This window comes from Phascolarctos cinereus, unplaced genomic scaffold (genome assembly GCF_003287225.1).
Source record: "Phascolarctos cinereus isolate Bilbo 61053 unplaced genomic scaffold, phaCin_HiC Scaffold_726;HRSCAF=1367, whole genome shotgun sequence".
Taxonomy (NCBI): Eukaryota; Metazoa; Chordata; class Mammalia; order Diprotodontia; family Phascolarctidae; genus Phascolarctos; species Phascolarctos cinereus.
In genome coordinates this window covers 89,119,580-89,133,693 of record NW_027556098.1, presented here as the reverse complement: position 1 = coordinate 89,133,693, position 14,114 = coordinate 89,119,580, and the positions used below count along the sequence as shown (strand labels likewise).

Here is a 14,114-nt window from a genome sequence, read left to right as displayed (position 1 = left end):
GATACTGGTATTAGTTTGTCATTTCCTTCTCTAGCTCATTTTACAGAGGAAGAAACTGAGGCAAATAAGGTTAAGTGATTTGCCCAGTATCACGTAGCTAGTAAGTGTCTGAGTCCAGATTTGACCTTAGGAAGATGAGTCCTCCTGCCTCCAGATATGAGATGGTACCTCAATGTTGTTTTAATTTGCGTTTTTCTAATCAATGATGATTTAGAGCATTTTTTCATTTGACTATGTATATCTTTGATTTCTTCTTCCAAAAACTGCTTGTTCATATCCTTTGGCCATTTATTAATTGGGGAATTATTCATATTCTTATAAATTTGACTCAGTTCTTTATATAGTTGAAGTATAAGGCCTTTATCTGAGAAACTGTCTATAAATTTTCCCCAATTTTCTGCTTTCCTTTTAGCTAACTGGGTTTTTTTGGTACAAAAACTTTTTAATTTCATATAATCAAAATTATCCATTTTACACCCCACAAATGCTTTCCATCTCTTACTTATTCATAAATTCTTTACCTGTCCAGAAATCTAATACGTAATATGTTCCATGTTCTTCTAGTTTATTTATATCTCCTTTTATGTCTATGTCGTGTATCCATTTTGACCTTATCTTGGTAAATGATGTAAAATATTGGTCTATTATACCTAGTTTCTGCCTGACTGCTTTCCAGTTTTCCCAGGAAGCCTCAATGCTTTTCCACCTGAGAACAGGATCCTATTGATGGTCTTAGTGTGTGTCTCTGCTAGTAGGGGTACAGTTCTCACAGGGCTAAGGATTTAGTCAAGTCAGAGCCTTTATAACAATAGTTATTTCCCTCATCTAATCTCTGTTTGAAGACCTCCAAAGGATATACATGGGGTGAGATGCAGGAGCGAGCTATCATCCAGGAATGAGCCTTTCTTCCAGACCAATGCACTGTAATAAATCCCTTTGCCTTTTCTGTTCCTTTCCTCTCTCCTAGCTTCTTTTCCCAGCTCCTGATGTCCAGTGTCGAACAGTATCCCAATATGGGTTAGTGTGAGGAGAGCTATGCTTTTTCTTTCAGAAAGGAAGTAACACATAACCCAAGGAAAATTGTAACCTCATCTTCTACTTTAATAATCTGTCCTTCTACTGTAACATTCAACAATGACATTGTTGACATACAACATGTGATCCTGCCTTCTTGGTAGCTTCTAATTGTTTAGAACCAGTAATAATTAGCTTCTACTGAAGTCCTCTTGTGAGGCCCCATCATGGCATGGATATAAGGCTGTGAGAGAAAAATACAAATTCTGATAGGTCCTACCACCTGGAAAGGTTTCAAGTATGGATCCCATGACAAGCAACTATGTGTGCCTGTAATCTGAGAAACAGCCTGGTTAAATTCAGAGTCTCATCAGCAGGTTGGCTGTGGTGCTTTGTGGTATCCCATATTGCTCCACTGCTGGCACTCTATACTTAGCCATATTAAGCTACTTTCTGCCCCTTTCTCCCATCATGCACGTTCCTACCAGGGTCTTTGCTCAGACTGTTGTCTTGTCCTTGAAGTAGCCTTCATCCCACGTCACCTAATTCCCAATGTCCCTTTAAGGCCTCAGCTCAAATGCAGCCTCTTGCTAGCAAAACCTACCCCTTCAGGCCTTACCTAGCTGACAGGGGCGCCCTGGACCCTGGCTTCCTAGGAAGGGTCGTGGTAGACCCCCGGCCGTAGGTTGCTGAGTTACGCTCAGCTGACGGTCACGGGGTGGCTCCGCCTCTAGGATAGAACAGGGGAGGGGCGCAGAGTCTCACGAGGCTCGGAGGGGTGGGCTCTTGTAAGTGTATATAACGGGCTAAGAGCAAGGGATCGGGGGAGTCCTCTGCAATAAAGATCTTACACCGCACTCGCGTCCTGTCTGGTCCTTGAGCCCATCTTTTCCCCAGGGTGGGTCCGGAGACGTCCGAAGCCTAGCTCCCAGGAAGGAGAAGTACCTGAAGGATCCGGCCCGGGTCACCTAGCCCCTTGTTTTGTAATTATCTGATGTACTTACTATGCAACATTATACATTATTTGGTGTCTGTATTTGTCTCAAATCCCTACTACACAGTAATCTACATGAGGTTGGGTATCATGTCTTATGTGTAGCATCCCTACCTATATATAGGCCCCTCCAAAACTGCCCTAGATTTAAAGTAATCTGTGGGTCTTCATCCACTCAAACCCATAGTTCAGCCCCCACCATGTTCGTCTTTACTCGTCAGTAAGAGGACACAATTCATTCAATGAAAAAATATTTAATGAAAGAGCACAGTAAGAAAAGTGACACTCAAGCATTTGTAGATAGATAGAAAGCTAACATTAATATAGTAACTACTATGTCCCAGGCATTGTGCTAAGCACTTTATAATTATTATCACATTTGATCCTCATAATAGCTCTGGGATTTAGGTGCTATTATTATCCCCACTTTACAGATGAGGAAACTGAGGCACACAGAGTTTAAGTGACTTGCCCAGAGTCACACTGCTAGTAAGTATCTAAGGCTATTTTTGAACTCAGAGCTTCCTAACTCCAGGACCAGCACTCTATCCACTGAACCATCTAGGTGCCTCAATATTTCCCACATAAATTGGGGCACACCCTCCCACAAATATATACTCCTCAAGTGTAAAGAGTGGTCACGCACACAGGGAACACATATGAAATGACACACATATGTGGCCAGGGTGCATCAATAGAAGGTCAGATATAAGGAATATATGTGACTGGGGAAATGCATAGAGGGCACATATGTAGGAAACACCCGTGGTTAGGGTACATATATAGGGAACGTGTATGGCCAGAGCATACACTTGGAAGAATGTATATGTAGGAAAACTGTGTGGCCAAAGTACACACATTGAGAGGCAGCTCATCTTTCGGCTTCTACAAGGGTCAATGAGGACTTCTAGTGATGTCACTATGTGATTTCTGCTGGCCTTTCTCCCTGCTGGCCCTGTTCTTCACTGGTTCCGTCACATTTGGAATAGATATTGCATGTCTCTGTGGCTCCTTGCTTTTTTTTCTCCTGAGTCTTTAGTCTCTGTTTCCATCCCTTCTTCCTTCACTAACTACACTCAACTGGGCCTCTCCTGAAGTGCTTACCTCTCCCCTACAAAGAGGAGGCCCCCCAGAAAAACGACCCTAGATGCAAGGTAATCTGTGGGTCTGCATCCACTCAGAACTATAGTTCAGCTGTGACCATGTTCATTTTTACTGATCAGCAAGAGGACACAATTCATTCAATGAAAAAAAAATCTTTTTTTTAACCTAGAGACCAGAGAGAGCTATTTTAGTGGGAAAGGCAAGCCTAGTCACAAGAATAAAAGAAGATCCTCAGCGCTTTTTCTCTCCATAGAGAAAGGAAGATCAATCAGTTCCCAGAATTTTAGCTGCTCACCACTTTCCTTTCTAGGAGAGAGATCTGTCATTTCCCAGAATCTTAGTCTCTAGAACCTAAACTCTTTCAGAATGAAAACCACATAGTTAATTAAACCTTCAGGAATTTAATCTGCCTTTTAACCAGGTTATGACAGACTAACCATATTTCCTTTTCTAACAATTATCAATGGCTTCTTTGGGGTATAAACCAAAGGTTCAAAGGAGTTATGAGGACTTTCTAAGCATAAGTCAGACAGAGACTTGGGACAATGATGTGGATCCTGCTACCCTCAGGAGGTAGGTTAAAAGGCAGTGAATAGAGCTCTGGGCTTGGAATCAGGAAGACTCATCCTCCTGAGTTCACATCTGGCCTCCGACACTTACTGGCTGTGTGATCCTGGGCAAGTCACTTAACCCTGTTTGCCTCAGTTCCTCTTCTGTAAAATGAGTTGGAGAAGGAAATGCAAACCACTCTAGTATCTTTGCCAAGAAAATCCCAAATGAGGTCACAAAGACTTGGACACAACTAAACAGCAACAAAGTGGCATTGCAAAGGACGTATGCAGTTTAATAGCAGAATGGCTGGATGAGTTCACAACTCACAATCAACAATGCATTAATGTAGCTATTTTCCCCTAGCCCCTCTGGCCTTTGTAATTTTACTTTTTTGCCTACTTTGCAAATGTGATCAATGGATGTTAGGTGGTATCTCAGAGTTGTTTTAATTTGCATTTGCAATTATTAGTGATTTAGAACATTTTTCATATGGCTATTTATGGCCTAGATTTCATCTTCTGAAAACTATTTTTATCCTTTGCTTATTTATTAATTGGGGAATAGATCTTATTCTTATAAATTTGAATGTTTCCTATATATCTTAGAAATGAGACCTTTATCAGAAAAATTTGCTGCAAAGATTGTTTCCCAATTTCTTGCTTCTCTTCTAATTTGAGTTGCATTGGTTTTGTTTGTCAATTGATTTAAATGAATCATGTGTGTAAATGTACAAAATATGAGAAATAACTATGTAATAGTTCAAGGAATTGCTGAAAATACCTACTGCAATCTGATATTACCTCTGCCTCATATTGAATTTGGGAGCTATGTGGAATAAAGACAACAGGGAATTTGACTAAATGGCCTCATACCTTGAGAAAACCTGGCTTTGGAGGGAAAATGCATGGGCAGCAGAGGGGAGATTTTGTGTTTTTTTTTTTTTAAATATTGTAATCTGAGGGGTTTTTTTTGTTTTTAATGTTTAGCATTTCTTTTGTGTATAGGAATAAAATGTACATGTAATACCTGATTTATGCACTTTGTACACTTAGCACTTTTTTTACTGTCCTCTTTTGGGGGAAAACCTAGATATCAATCATAACTCAAAGTTTTAAGTAAACTTGTTTCCAAGATGCTAGGATGGGGTTTTAAAGAACCAAAGAAATGTGAGAAAAGGAAACCTAGATTCCCTTAATAGAGGCCATGCTCCCTAGGACTGAATCCAATTAGACTGCATTCCTGGGTCCGGAGCAGAGGGCCCCCTTAGTGGATAAGAGAGTCACAATACCCTGATTGCTACCGGCTCAGCAGCATTTCCTCAGTGTTAGAGATCAGTATATTTTTTGTTTGTTTTCTAAGTAAATAACTATAGTTTCCTGGTAAAACTTTCCTTTAAGAGACTGGAGGCTTGTACTCTGATTTCAGGGGCAGCAGGAGAGTAAGAGGAACATGTATCCACTCCAAAAGAAGGTCTAGGTCAAGAGGAGGTATAGCAGCAATAGGGGGAGGCGGAATGGGGTGGTGGGGAGAAAGATTTTGGAGCCAAAGTTAGTAGGATTGGGAGCTCTGTGTATGAAACCATAAAATGTATAGTTGTGATATTTTCAGATGACAAAGTTGGAGAGGATAGCTTACACATTGGATGATGGAACTGGGATCTAAAAAGTCTCAATAGTCTAGAACAGTGGGAAAACCTGAGAAAGATGAAATTTAATAGGAATGAATGTGAAGTTCTACAATTGGGATAAAAAAAAATCACCTTCTTAAGAACTGGATGAATGAGTGTTGGTTAGGGAGCAATTCTCATGAAAAATATCTTGAGGTTTTGACTGGAATACAAGCTTACTGTGAATCAACAGTGGAACATGGGAGACCTAATGGCATCCCCAGGTTGTGTTGAAAAATAACCTCCAGAACCAGGGAGGTGTTAGTTAATGCTCTTCTCTGCCCTGGGTATTGTGTTCAGTTCTTGGAGTTACACTTTAGGAAGGATGTAGAGAAATTGGAGCATTCAAAAAATGGACAATCAGAATTATGAAATTAGAAATGATGCCATATAAAGATTTCTTGAAGTAACTGGGAACATTTAGCCTTGGAGAAAAGAAGACTTAGAAGGAACATCACAGGAGTTTGAGCATTTGAAGGACTATCATGGGCAAGAGATTACACTTGGTCTCTTTGGTCTCAAACAAAACTAGATGTAATGAGTGGAAGTTATGGAGTCAGATTTAGGCTAGATATAAGGAAAATTTTCCAAGTAAATAGAGCTATACAAAATTGAAACAGGCTGCTTCAGAAAGTAAAGGGTTTCCCTTCACTTGTAGAGGGTCAGGTGTGGTTTGGACTCGATGGCCTCTTAAGTTCCTTTGGACTCTTGGATGCTTGATTCGAGGTGAGTGGTAGAAATGGTAGAAAGGAGGTTGTGATAGAGAAGGGCGGACTGATGGAAGAGAAGTGGGAATCCAGGGATTCAGCACGTTCATGGTACTACAAATTTCTAGAGCCAACTTCTATCAATAAAACACAATTTTAAACATTTCTTTATGTCTTATCTGCTGGCAATGCCACCTAGGAAAGAGCACTAGGCTGCTAGAAAACTGGATTCAAATTCGAGGACTGGTATTTCCTGCATTATCACAGAATCTTAAGAGTTGGATGGGGACTGAGGTGGGAGGGACCATTTTGTCCAAATCACACATGAAAAAGGTCCTGTCTACAAGATGCTTACCAAGCGGTCTTTCAGCCTTTGCCTAAAGATCACCAGGGAGGAGGAAGTCCACTACTTTCTGAAGAAGTCCATTCCACTTTTAGGTCATTGTTATGAAGTTTTCTTTATCTCATGTCCTTTAACTCTTTATAAATTCTACTCATTGCTCCTAAATCTGCCCCCTGAGGCTAAACAAAACTCATCTAATCCTCTTTCCACATGACAGCCCTTTAAATAAGAAAGACAGCAATTATGTCTGCAGTATTCCATTCTTTCTCCTTCAGGCTGATCCTAGCTAGCTTTTTAAACTGACATTTCATCATCCTAGCCACACTCCTCTAGATTGTTTCCAACTTACCAATGTCCTTCCCCAAAATTCGACATCCAGAGCTGTACATAATACCTCAGACATGGTCTGATCAAGGCTGTATGCTGTGGGACTGCTACCTCCTCCATCCTGAAAACTAGGTCCCTCTTCATGTAACTAAGATTAAATTCACTTTTTTGGTTACCACAATCACACTCTTCACTGACATTGATCAGACCCCTCAGTAACTAAGTTTCTGAACCTATAAAATGATTAAGTAATTATCCTTCTCTACTTAAAGAATTCTCAAGAAAATTTTTTAAACAAGAAGACATATTTGAAAGTGTTTTGAATTCATCATAAAAAGGACAGAATGCGGATTAAAATTGTATTATACAAATATATAATATATATCAATATATGTAGTTACTATATACCTGCGTCCTTTTCTTCTACAAGTACACATAATTATTCTTGTCATTTCCTATGTACTTTTCAGTTACTCTGAGAAAGTGTCAATCAAGTATCAATTTGCCAGACTACTTTCCAGTAAGCACTGACCTCTATCCCTATACTGAAGCACACTGAAAAAAACCAAAAAACTCAGTACAATACAATATATGCAATTTGTTTTGTATAATGTATATCCTTTGGGGCAGCAAGGTAGCGAAAGGAATAGAGCACTGGGCATGGAATCAGGAAGACTGATCTTCACAAGTTCAAATCCAGCCTCAGACACTTCTTAGCTGTGTGACCCTGGGCAAGTCATTTAACCATGTTTGCCTCAGTTTACTCATCAGTGAAATAATCTGGAGAAGGAAATGGCAAACTACTCAAAGATCTTTAACCCCAAAACGGGTTAAGAAGAGTCAGACATGTCTGAAACAACACAATATATATCATTTAACCATTAGAATAATGAATAAGAACCATTATTATTACTAGCTAGAAAAATAACAGATTAAAGAATAAAGCAAAGATACAAATAATTTATTTAAAATTAGAACTTCAGAAATACAAACTAAACATTTAAGCACAATTTTAAAAGTCAGCAGTCATTTAAAAAAAATACATACTGTAATCACTTTAACCACACACTTTTTCTACAGGTTTTAGAGAAAAAACTAAAAATAAACAACAAATCAATTTTTAAAACTCTATTATCTACATAAAACACTACTTCTCCCCCAAAAAACAAACAAATGGAACTGTAAAATGAACAAAGCCACCATAGCATGAGTCCACCAATTTCAGTAATTAATGCAGCAAATTAGATTCAGAATGGTATGCAAGGTTAAAAAGCACCTCATTTTTGGAAAAATACAATTAAGTACATGGATATTCTCCAAGGCAGTCTTTTACCTTTTTTTTTTTACTGTCATTTACTTTATTTATGAAATTTTAACATGGCACAATAGGTTCTATCTTAGAAAGCAAACTCAGAAAACCTTTAAAGTGTTTTTTTATTAAATTTTCTGTTTAATTCCATGGCAAAGTAGTCATACACTTTACCTAGAAGAGACTATGAGGAGGGACCACAGTTTAGCAAATTTACTTCAATTAGATATATAACCATCAAGATAAAAACCGGCATATTAAATAAGCAAACCATCTTTCCAACTTGGTTTATGAATGGGTCACTAATAGTTTTCATGCTGTATCCATTTCCTAGGAATACCTTCTGTATTTTTATACTGTATCCATTTGACAGTATTTCATTTTTTGGATAGTAAAACTTCTGTCCTTCTTGCCTATCTTGATCTGAAAGCACTGTGGTATTTAATGTACTGTAAATACAACTACACAAATCATCAGAATGGACCACCACGAATTAGACAATTGTTTAAGTCCAGTTCCTGAAAACATTGACAAAAGTAGGAATAAGACTTGGAATTAAGTGGGCACACAGAAACACACCACTACAGAAGGTGTTGTTTTTGTTATTTTAACAAAAATACCATCCCCTCCCCCCCACAAATCCCACTTTAAAATATTATAATTTGCACGATCAGTGGTATCTACATTAGAGTGAAAAAAAGTTATCTGCACACTCCCCAAGAACAGCTTTATCAATTATACATATTTCTACCTGTAGCATGCATGAAGCTTTTTATAATCAAATATACAAAATCAAACTTGCTTACATATTTGTTGAATAGCCTGCCAAGTGCTTTCTGTAATAATTAGCATAGTTTGGACTTTCACACCTAGTTGGCTCAGTACACCTTGAGGCTAAAGTGATCAAATTCCAAGATTCACTAGACCTTTGTTCTGATTAGCAACATGCCACTTTTTATTATCAGATTCTTTGATTAAGGTACAATTATATCTCATCATGGTATCAAGTTGACCATGAGTTCTCTAAATGTAAACCATAAACTCTAACAGGCCTTTCACCAAGCTGGAAAAGTTTCTAGTACAAGTCCAGCAATGTACGTTAACCAAGGACTAAAATAGCTAAGTTCAGAGAGCTGACCATCAAAGGATAAATTCTTTTTGGCCCCAGCAACTTATGAAATTGGTTGATAAGATGTGGAGAGATCTCAGTTGTAGGAGTACCTATTCATACCAATGAAATTAAAGATTCTTGACGTATAAAAGAAAGGATTCTTTGCTAAACTTTTACATATAGTTTCCATTCTTTTTAGTAACATATAATTAATAAAACTATGTTTCTTAGGGAAAAAAACCACAGAGTCTTTATTTGTTGTTTTTTATTTTTTAACGACTGCTCTACCTTCAATGGCAAAACTGTTTTCCTTTCAAAGACAGAGAGAAAAATGAACAAAGGGAAACTGTCTACACACTGCTGTAAAGTACAAAATTTTTATATCAAAATTTTTAACCAAATCTCATCAAGCTCTGTTGTTTGTAATTCTTTCTAATGGAAGTGTACTAAATCTGTATAATTCTATAGACTGGAAAAAATTTTAAGTGAAGCGAAGCAATATTGTCGAATTGCCCCTAATCCTTGACTAAAACACTTTAGAACAAGGCCAACATACTCAAAGAACTAAGTCCCATACCCATCTTTTCCTGCCAACCACTGAATTTTGTTACAACTACACTAGCCTCTTAACCCAAACTGCTATTACATTGTAACTTTGAAACCAAAAATTTTGTAAAAATTAGTTTTTAACTACTTTAAACCCTTCAGGATATATTAAGCCTGGTCCACACATTTCCTACACTCTAACTTTAAATTACTTTTCATCTCAACTACATGCAAGATAAACTGTAAAGGTCCAAAGAAGAAGAGGAAAAGATGTCTTAATATTCTTATACTTCAAAACTTTAGTAAAGGTAAAAGAAATGAAAATATTGGTTGATGTGGTATTTTGCTAAATTTTCATAAAATTAAATTTCTTTGAAGATTAGTTATGAATAATGAAATTCATACCTCAAAAGAATGAAAATAATGTGAGAAATGTTATTGCACAAATGAGATTAGCAAAGGAAAAAGAAAAAGGTGTGAGCAAGCTAATGTCTGATTAGGTAATACTGAACTAGGAAATTTTAGCAGCTTTTATGGAAAATTTTAATGTTATGAGAAGTAGAACTTTGGCACTAGGGCAACACAGGGTAGTTTTTCTTTGTCTAACTCCTGGTAGGAAATTAGGCACTTAACTGTAAAAATAGAAAAATAGGGTGCATTTAGAAAGAAATCTAAAATGATCCATAAAAAAACAATTAGCACTATCCAAAGACTGAAAATGTTTCAATTATTGTTTATCAAGAGACCAATAAGACATGATATCACTAGAGGGGAAAAAAACCCCTACATAATAAGCCCATTTGGCAACTACAAACATATCACTACTGCGTTCACTCTAGGATTAGACAGCCAAAGAAAGCAGACGGAAATTTCCTTGGCAAAACATTCCGGATCCAAAGAATTCTTAACCTGAGTGCTACTTATTCATGAACACAGAAAAAATAATTCCAGCATAAATATTATTAATATTAACTGTATTCTGGAAGGTTTCAGTGTTTATTTTACATAACTTTAAAGAACGGATTCCCAGTGAGTTACAGGAAATGACAAATAGGTCTTCAACTCCTAAATTAAGTCTCAGATTATTTGAATGATGTCAGAGCTCTAAATGGTTGTAATCCTAGGAATCTAATTAGGAATTATAATCTCTAGCACAGTTTTAGTATTCTCTTCCTCCTGAAATTACTTTTAATATACTTTTTATCAATTCATTTGCATACATAAACTCTCCCAACAGAATTTAAACTTGAGAATGAGAGTGGGAATTGTCTCATTTTTGGCTGTGTACTACTAAAGCCTTATCTACGTTAGGAGATGCTTTAAAAAAATGGCTGTTAAATGGAATTGAATTAACAACTCTAACATTCTATAGATACCATGATTCTATGTGCTTGTGGTTAAAAGATATTAGAACATTTTTTCAAGACTTTCCAAGAGTTAAAACATTTCCCCAAAGTTAGATTATGAATGTTTTGATTTATGGATCTACTTTTGATGACTTCAAAATAAAATATTTTCCTCATACATTTGGGGAACTTTTTAACCAAATAAAGGGCAAAAGAGATGGTTCCTCACCACCACCACCACCACTACCACCAGCACCACCACCACTAATTTCTCTCCAAAATGTGGGATTTTTTAAAAGCTATGAGAGGGAAAGATTGCCCTAAAAGCAAAGATAGTGGGGAGGGTAGCTCAAGTTCTTCAATCAGCATATACCTTCAAGTCTGTACATACCTTACTTAAGAGCAGAATTTAAGAGGTAAGGGTGTATGGGCCATCTACTGACACCCATAACCAAATCTAAGTACTAATTCCTCCTCTACCCCTCAAAAAAGGAGGAGAATATTTTCTATTTAAATAGAGGTGAAGCAGTATGGTATAATGGTAAAAAAGGAAATATTTGGAGACAGAATACCTAAGTTTGGGTCCCAGCTCTCATACTTACTAGCTGTATGACCCTCGGTAAATCATTTAAAGAAACAAATTTCACAAAAAAGTTTATATAAAGTATATTCACTTTATGGAAAGTGAATATAATTTGAAAGACGTCAGAATTCTGATAAATGTAGGGATCAATCATGACTTCAGAGAACTAAGTATGAAGCGTGCTTCAAGCTTCTCAGAGAAGAGCAGGCAGTGGGTACAGAACAAAGCACGTTCTCAGATATGGCTAATGTGTTGATTTGGCTGTATTTATTTGTTACAAGAAAGAGTTATGCTAGGGGATGAGGGAGCAAGAATGAAGTGTCAGTAATATTAATCAAGTATTTACAAATAAAATAAAATAAAATAAAATAAAATGGCTTTAATAATATTTTTGCTATCTCCAAATCCAACCAGCATTTACTAACTCCCTACTATATGCAAGGCACTATGCTGGAGATAAAAAAACAAAATTAAAAAACAGGATTAATGTAAAAAAAGTACGTTGTAAAGGGCCATATAAATAGGAGCTATTATTTAAAATATTGAAAAAGGTACACAATTGGGAAACAGGTCAAGAGTGCTTAAAACTAAAAATAAACCTCATTCTAGTATGTTTTTAAATCAAAGAATAAGAACACATACAGTGGTATTATTAACAAATGGAATGACCTTTGTGCTTGCTTTCTCCCATGTGAGAGAAGGGTTTCAATTATTGCTTCCTTTAAGTAAGCCGAGCTACAGGGTTGGATGAAACACTTCACTGGTGAAGATCCCATTCTTTTAAAGATACTTTGATACTCACTAAAGATCTGTTTCTTAAGGCAATTAATCATCTTTACTGAAGAATTTCTGCAGTTTCATCGTGTCCTATTGGATATGCCTGCGAAGTTTTTTCCCCTGACTCAAAAGCAGAAAAAACAAAACAAGGCTGGAATCTTCCTGCTGCAAGTCAGAAGGCCAAGCAGCCGGCTTTTGTTCCCCTCCCAACAATTCACTGTCCTGTACATAACTGGTTCATTGCACTGGATTTCTTTTTATATAGAATGTATTACATAATTATTTTCCACATTAACCAAAAAAGAACATTAGTTCTCTAAAATAATGCAATAACCATTTAGATAAAATTTCCTAAATTTGAAGATGCTTTAGTTTAATTCTCTTTGGAGGAAAACATAATCTTAGTACAATTCACAGAAGAAAAAGCTATTTTGAAACAGTTCAATTATTAAGAAATAAAGTGCATACAGCTTTCAATATAAATATTATTCAGCATCGTATAGCTGAGTATTTGAATGCACAAGATTAGCAAAATGCTGTCAAAAGGAAGCCTCAATATGACATTTGAAATCTGGAAAACAAGAGATGAGAATATAAATTCTATATAAATTATGAAGTTTTTTTTTTAAAACATACCTGAAAGAAAATATAAGGACAAGTGAAAATTAGGAAGAATTAAATAATTTCTCAGTTTTCCATGGCACCAGATACAACTACACAGCAATACCAACAGGCAGCACCTGAAATGCAGAGTCGCATTCTGATTGATGACCTTGAACTTCTGCATTTGATTTACAAGTGTCTGGTGTCTGACTGGTTTCATCTTGCAAAGGAGCAGCTTTGTTATCAGCTATATTAGCAGCAGCAGCTGAGTCAGACAAGGAACATGAACATGGGGCCGAAGTAATTTGAAGGCTACCATCTTCTATGCCATCCTCAAGACTGGTCCTCTCATCAGCATCTTCTAGCTGCTGAACTGAAGTTAAATACTGTTCAAGAAGACTATTATCCTGTTCATTATTAGAGCTATCTTTATTCCATTCATTGTGATCTTCACTGGTATCCCCTGTATCTGTATTTTTGAAATATCTAACTGTTTCTAAGGAATTCCCCATTAAAGAACTCTCACTTCCTCCCATGGAACTCTTTTCAGAATCAAATGAATACTGCAAGTGAGCTTGTTCTGCAAGGGAGGAGTGAAAGCCAGAGTCTGGGAATTCAGATAAGACTTTCTCCTGGGGAGCTTCAGCATCTGAAATAAACCAGTGAGAAGCATTGGCCAAAGAGGGCTCCTGACACGAGATAAATAATGGAGAAGACTGGCAGGACAACAGAGTACTGGATACAGGAGCACTGGATTGCCAGGCAGAACTGAGGTGCTGGTTCACTGTCTGCTGCCAGTCTTGTAGTGATCTCACCTGCAAAACACAGAATGAAATCTCATTATGGAACAAGAGGCTCGTAATTACGCAGTGCATTTTAAAAGACAAACATAAACTATCATCAGTAGGACATGCACCTAAGTTATTTCTTCTGTAGTTATAAAGGAACAGTGTCTATGTCCAGTTAGCCCAGTTACTAATGAAATCCAAGTGGTGAACTCAGTGCAGATGAAGGCTTTGTCTGCCATGTTTAATCACCACAGAATATACTCCTACTTTCTGCCAAAGGGAATTAGGTGAGAGAAGAGGGATGAACCAAGAGGAAAAATAATTCAAAGGAACAGTGGGTTACT

General features: G+C 37.0%; 1 protein-coding gene across 1 annotated transcript in view; it reads right to left on the bottom strand.

The window, feature by feature from the left end:
• Positions 1 to 7,647: 7,647 nt before the first annotated feature.
• The window catches only part of CEP97 (centrosomal protein 97), a 31,196-nt gene continuing 24,729 nt past the window's right edge, over positions 7,648 to 14,114 (bottom strand). Inside the window, exon 11 of the mRNA XM_020999853.2 lies at positions 7,648 to 13,797. Coding sequence (XP_020855512.1) covers positions 13,093 to 13,797 — 705 coding nt within the window. The 3' untranslated portion in view covers positions 7,648 to 13,092. The remainder of the gene's footprint in view (positions 13,798 to 14,114) is intronic.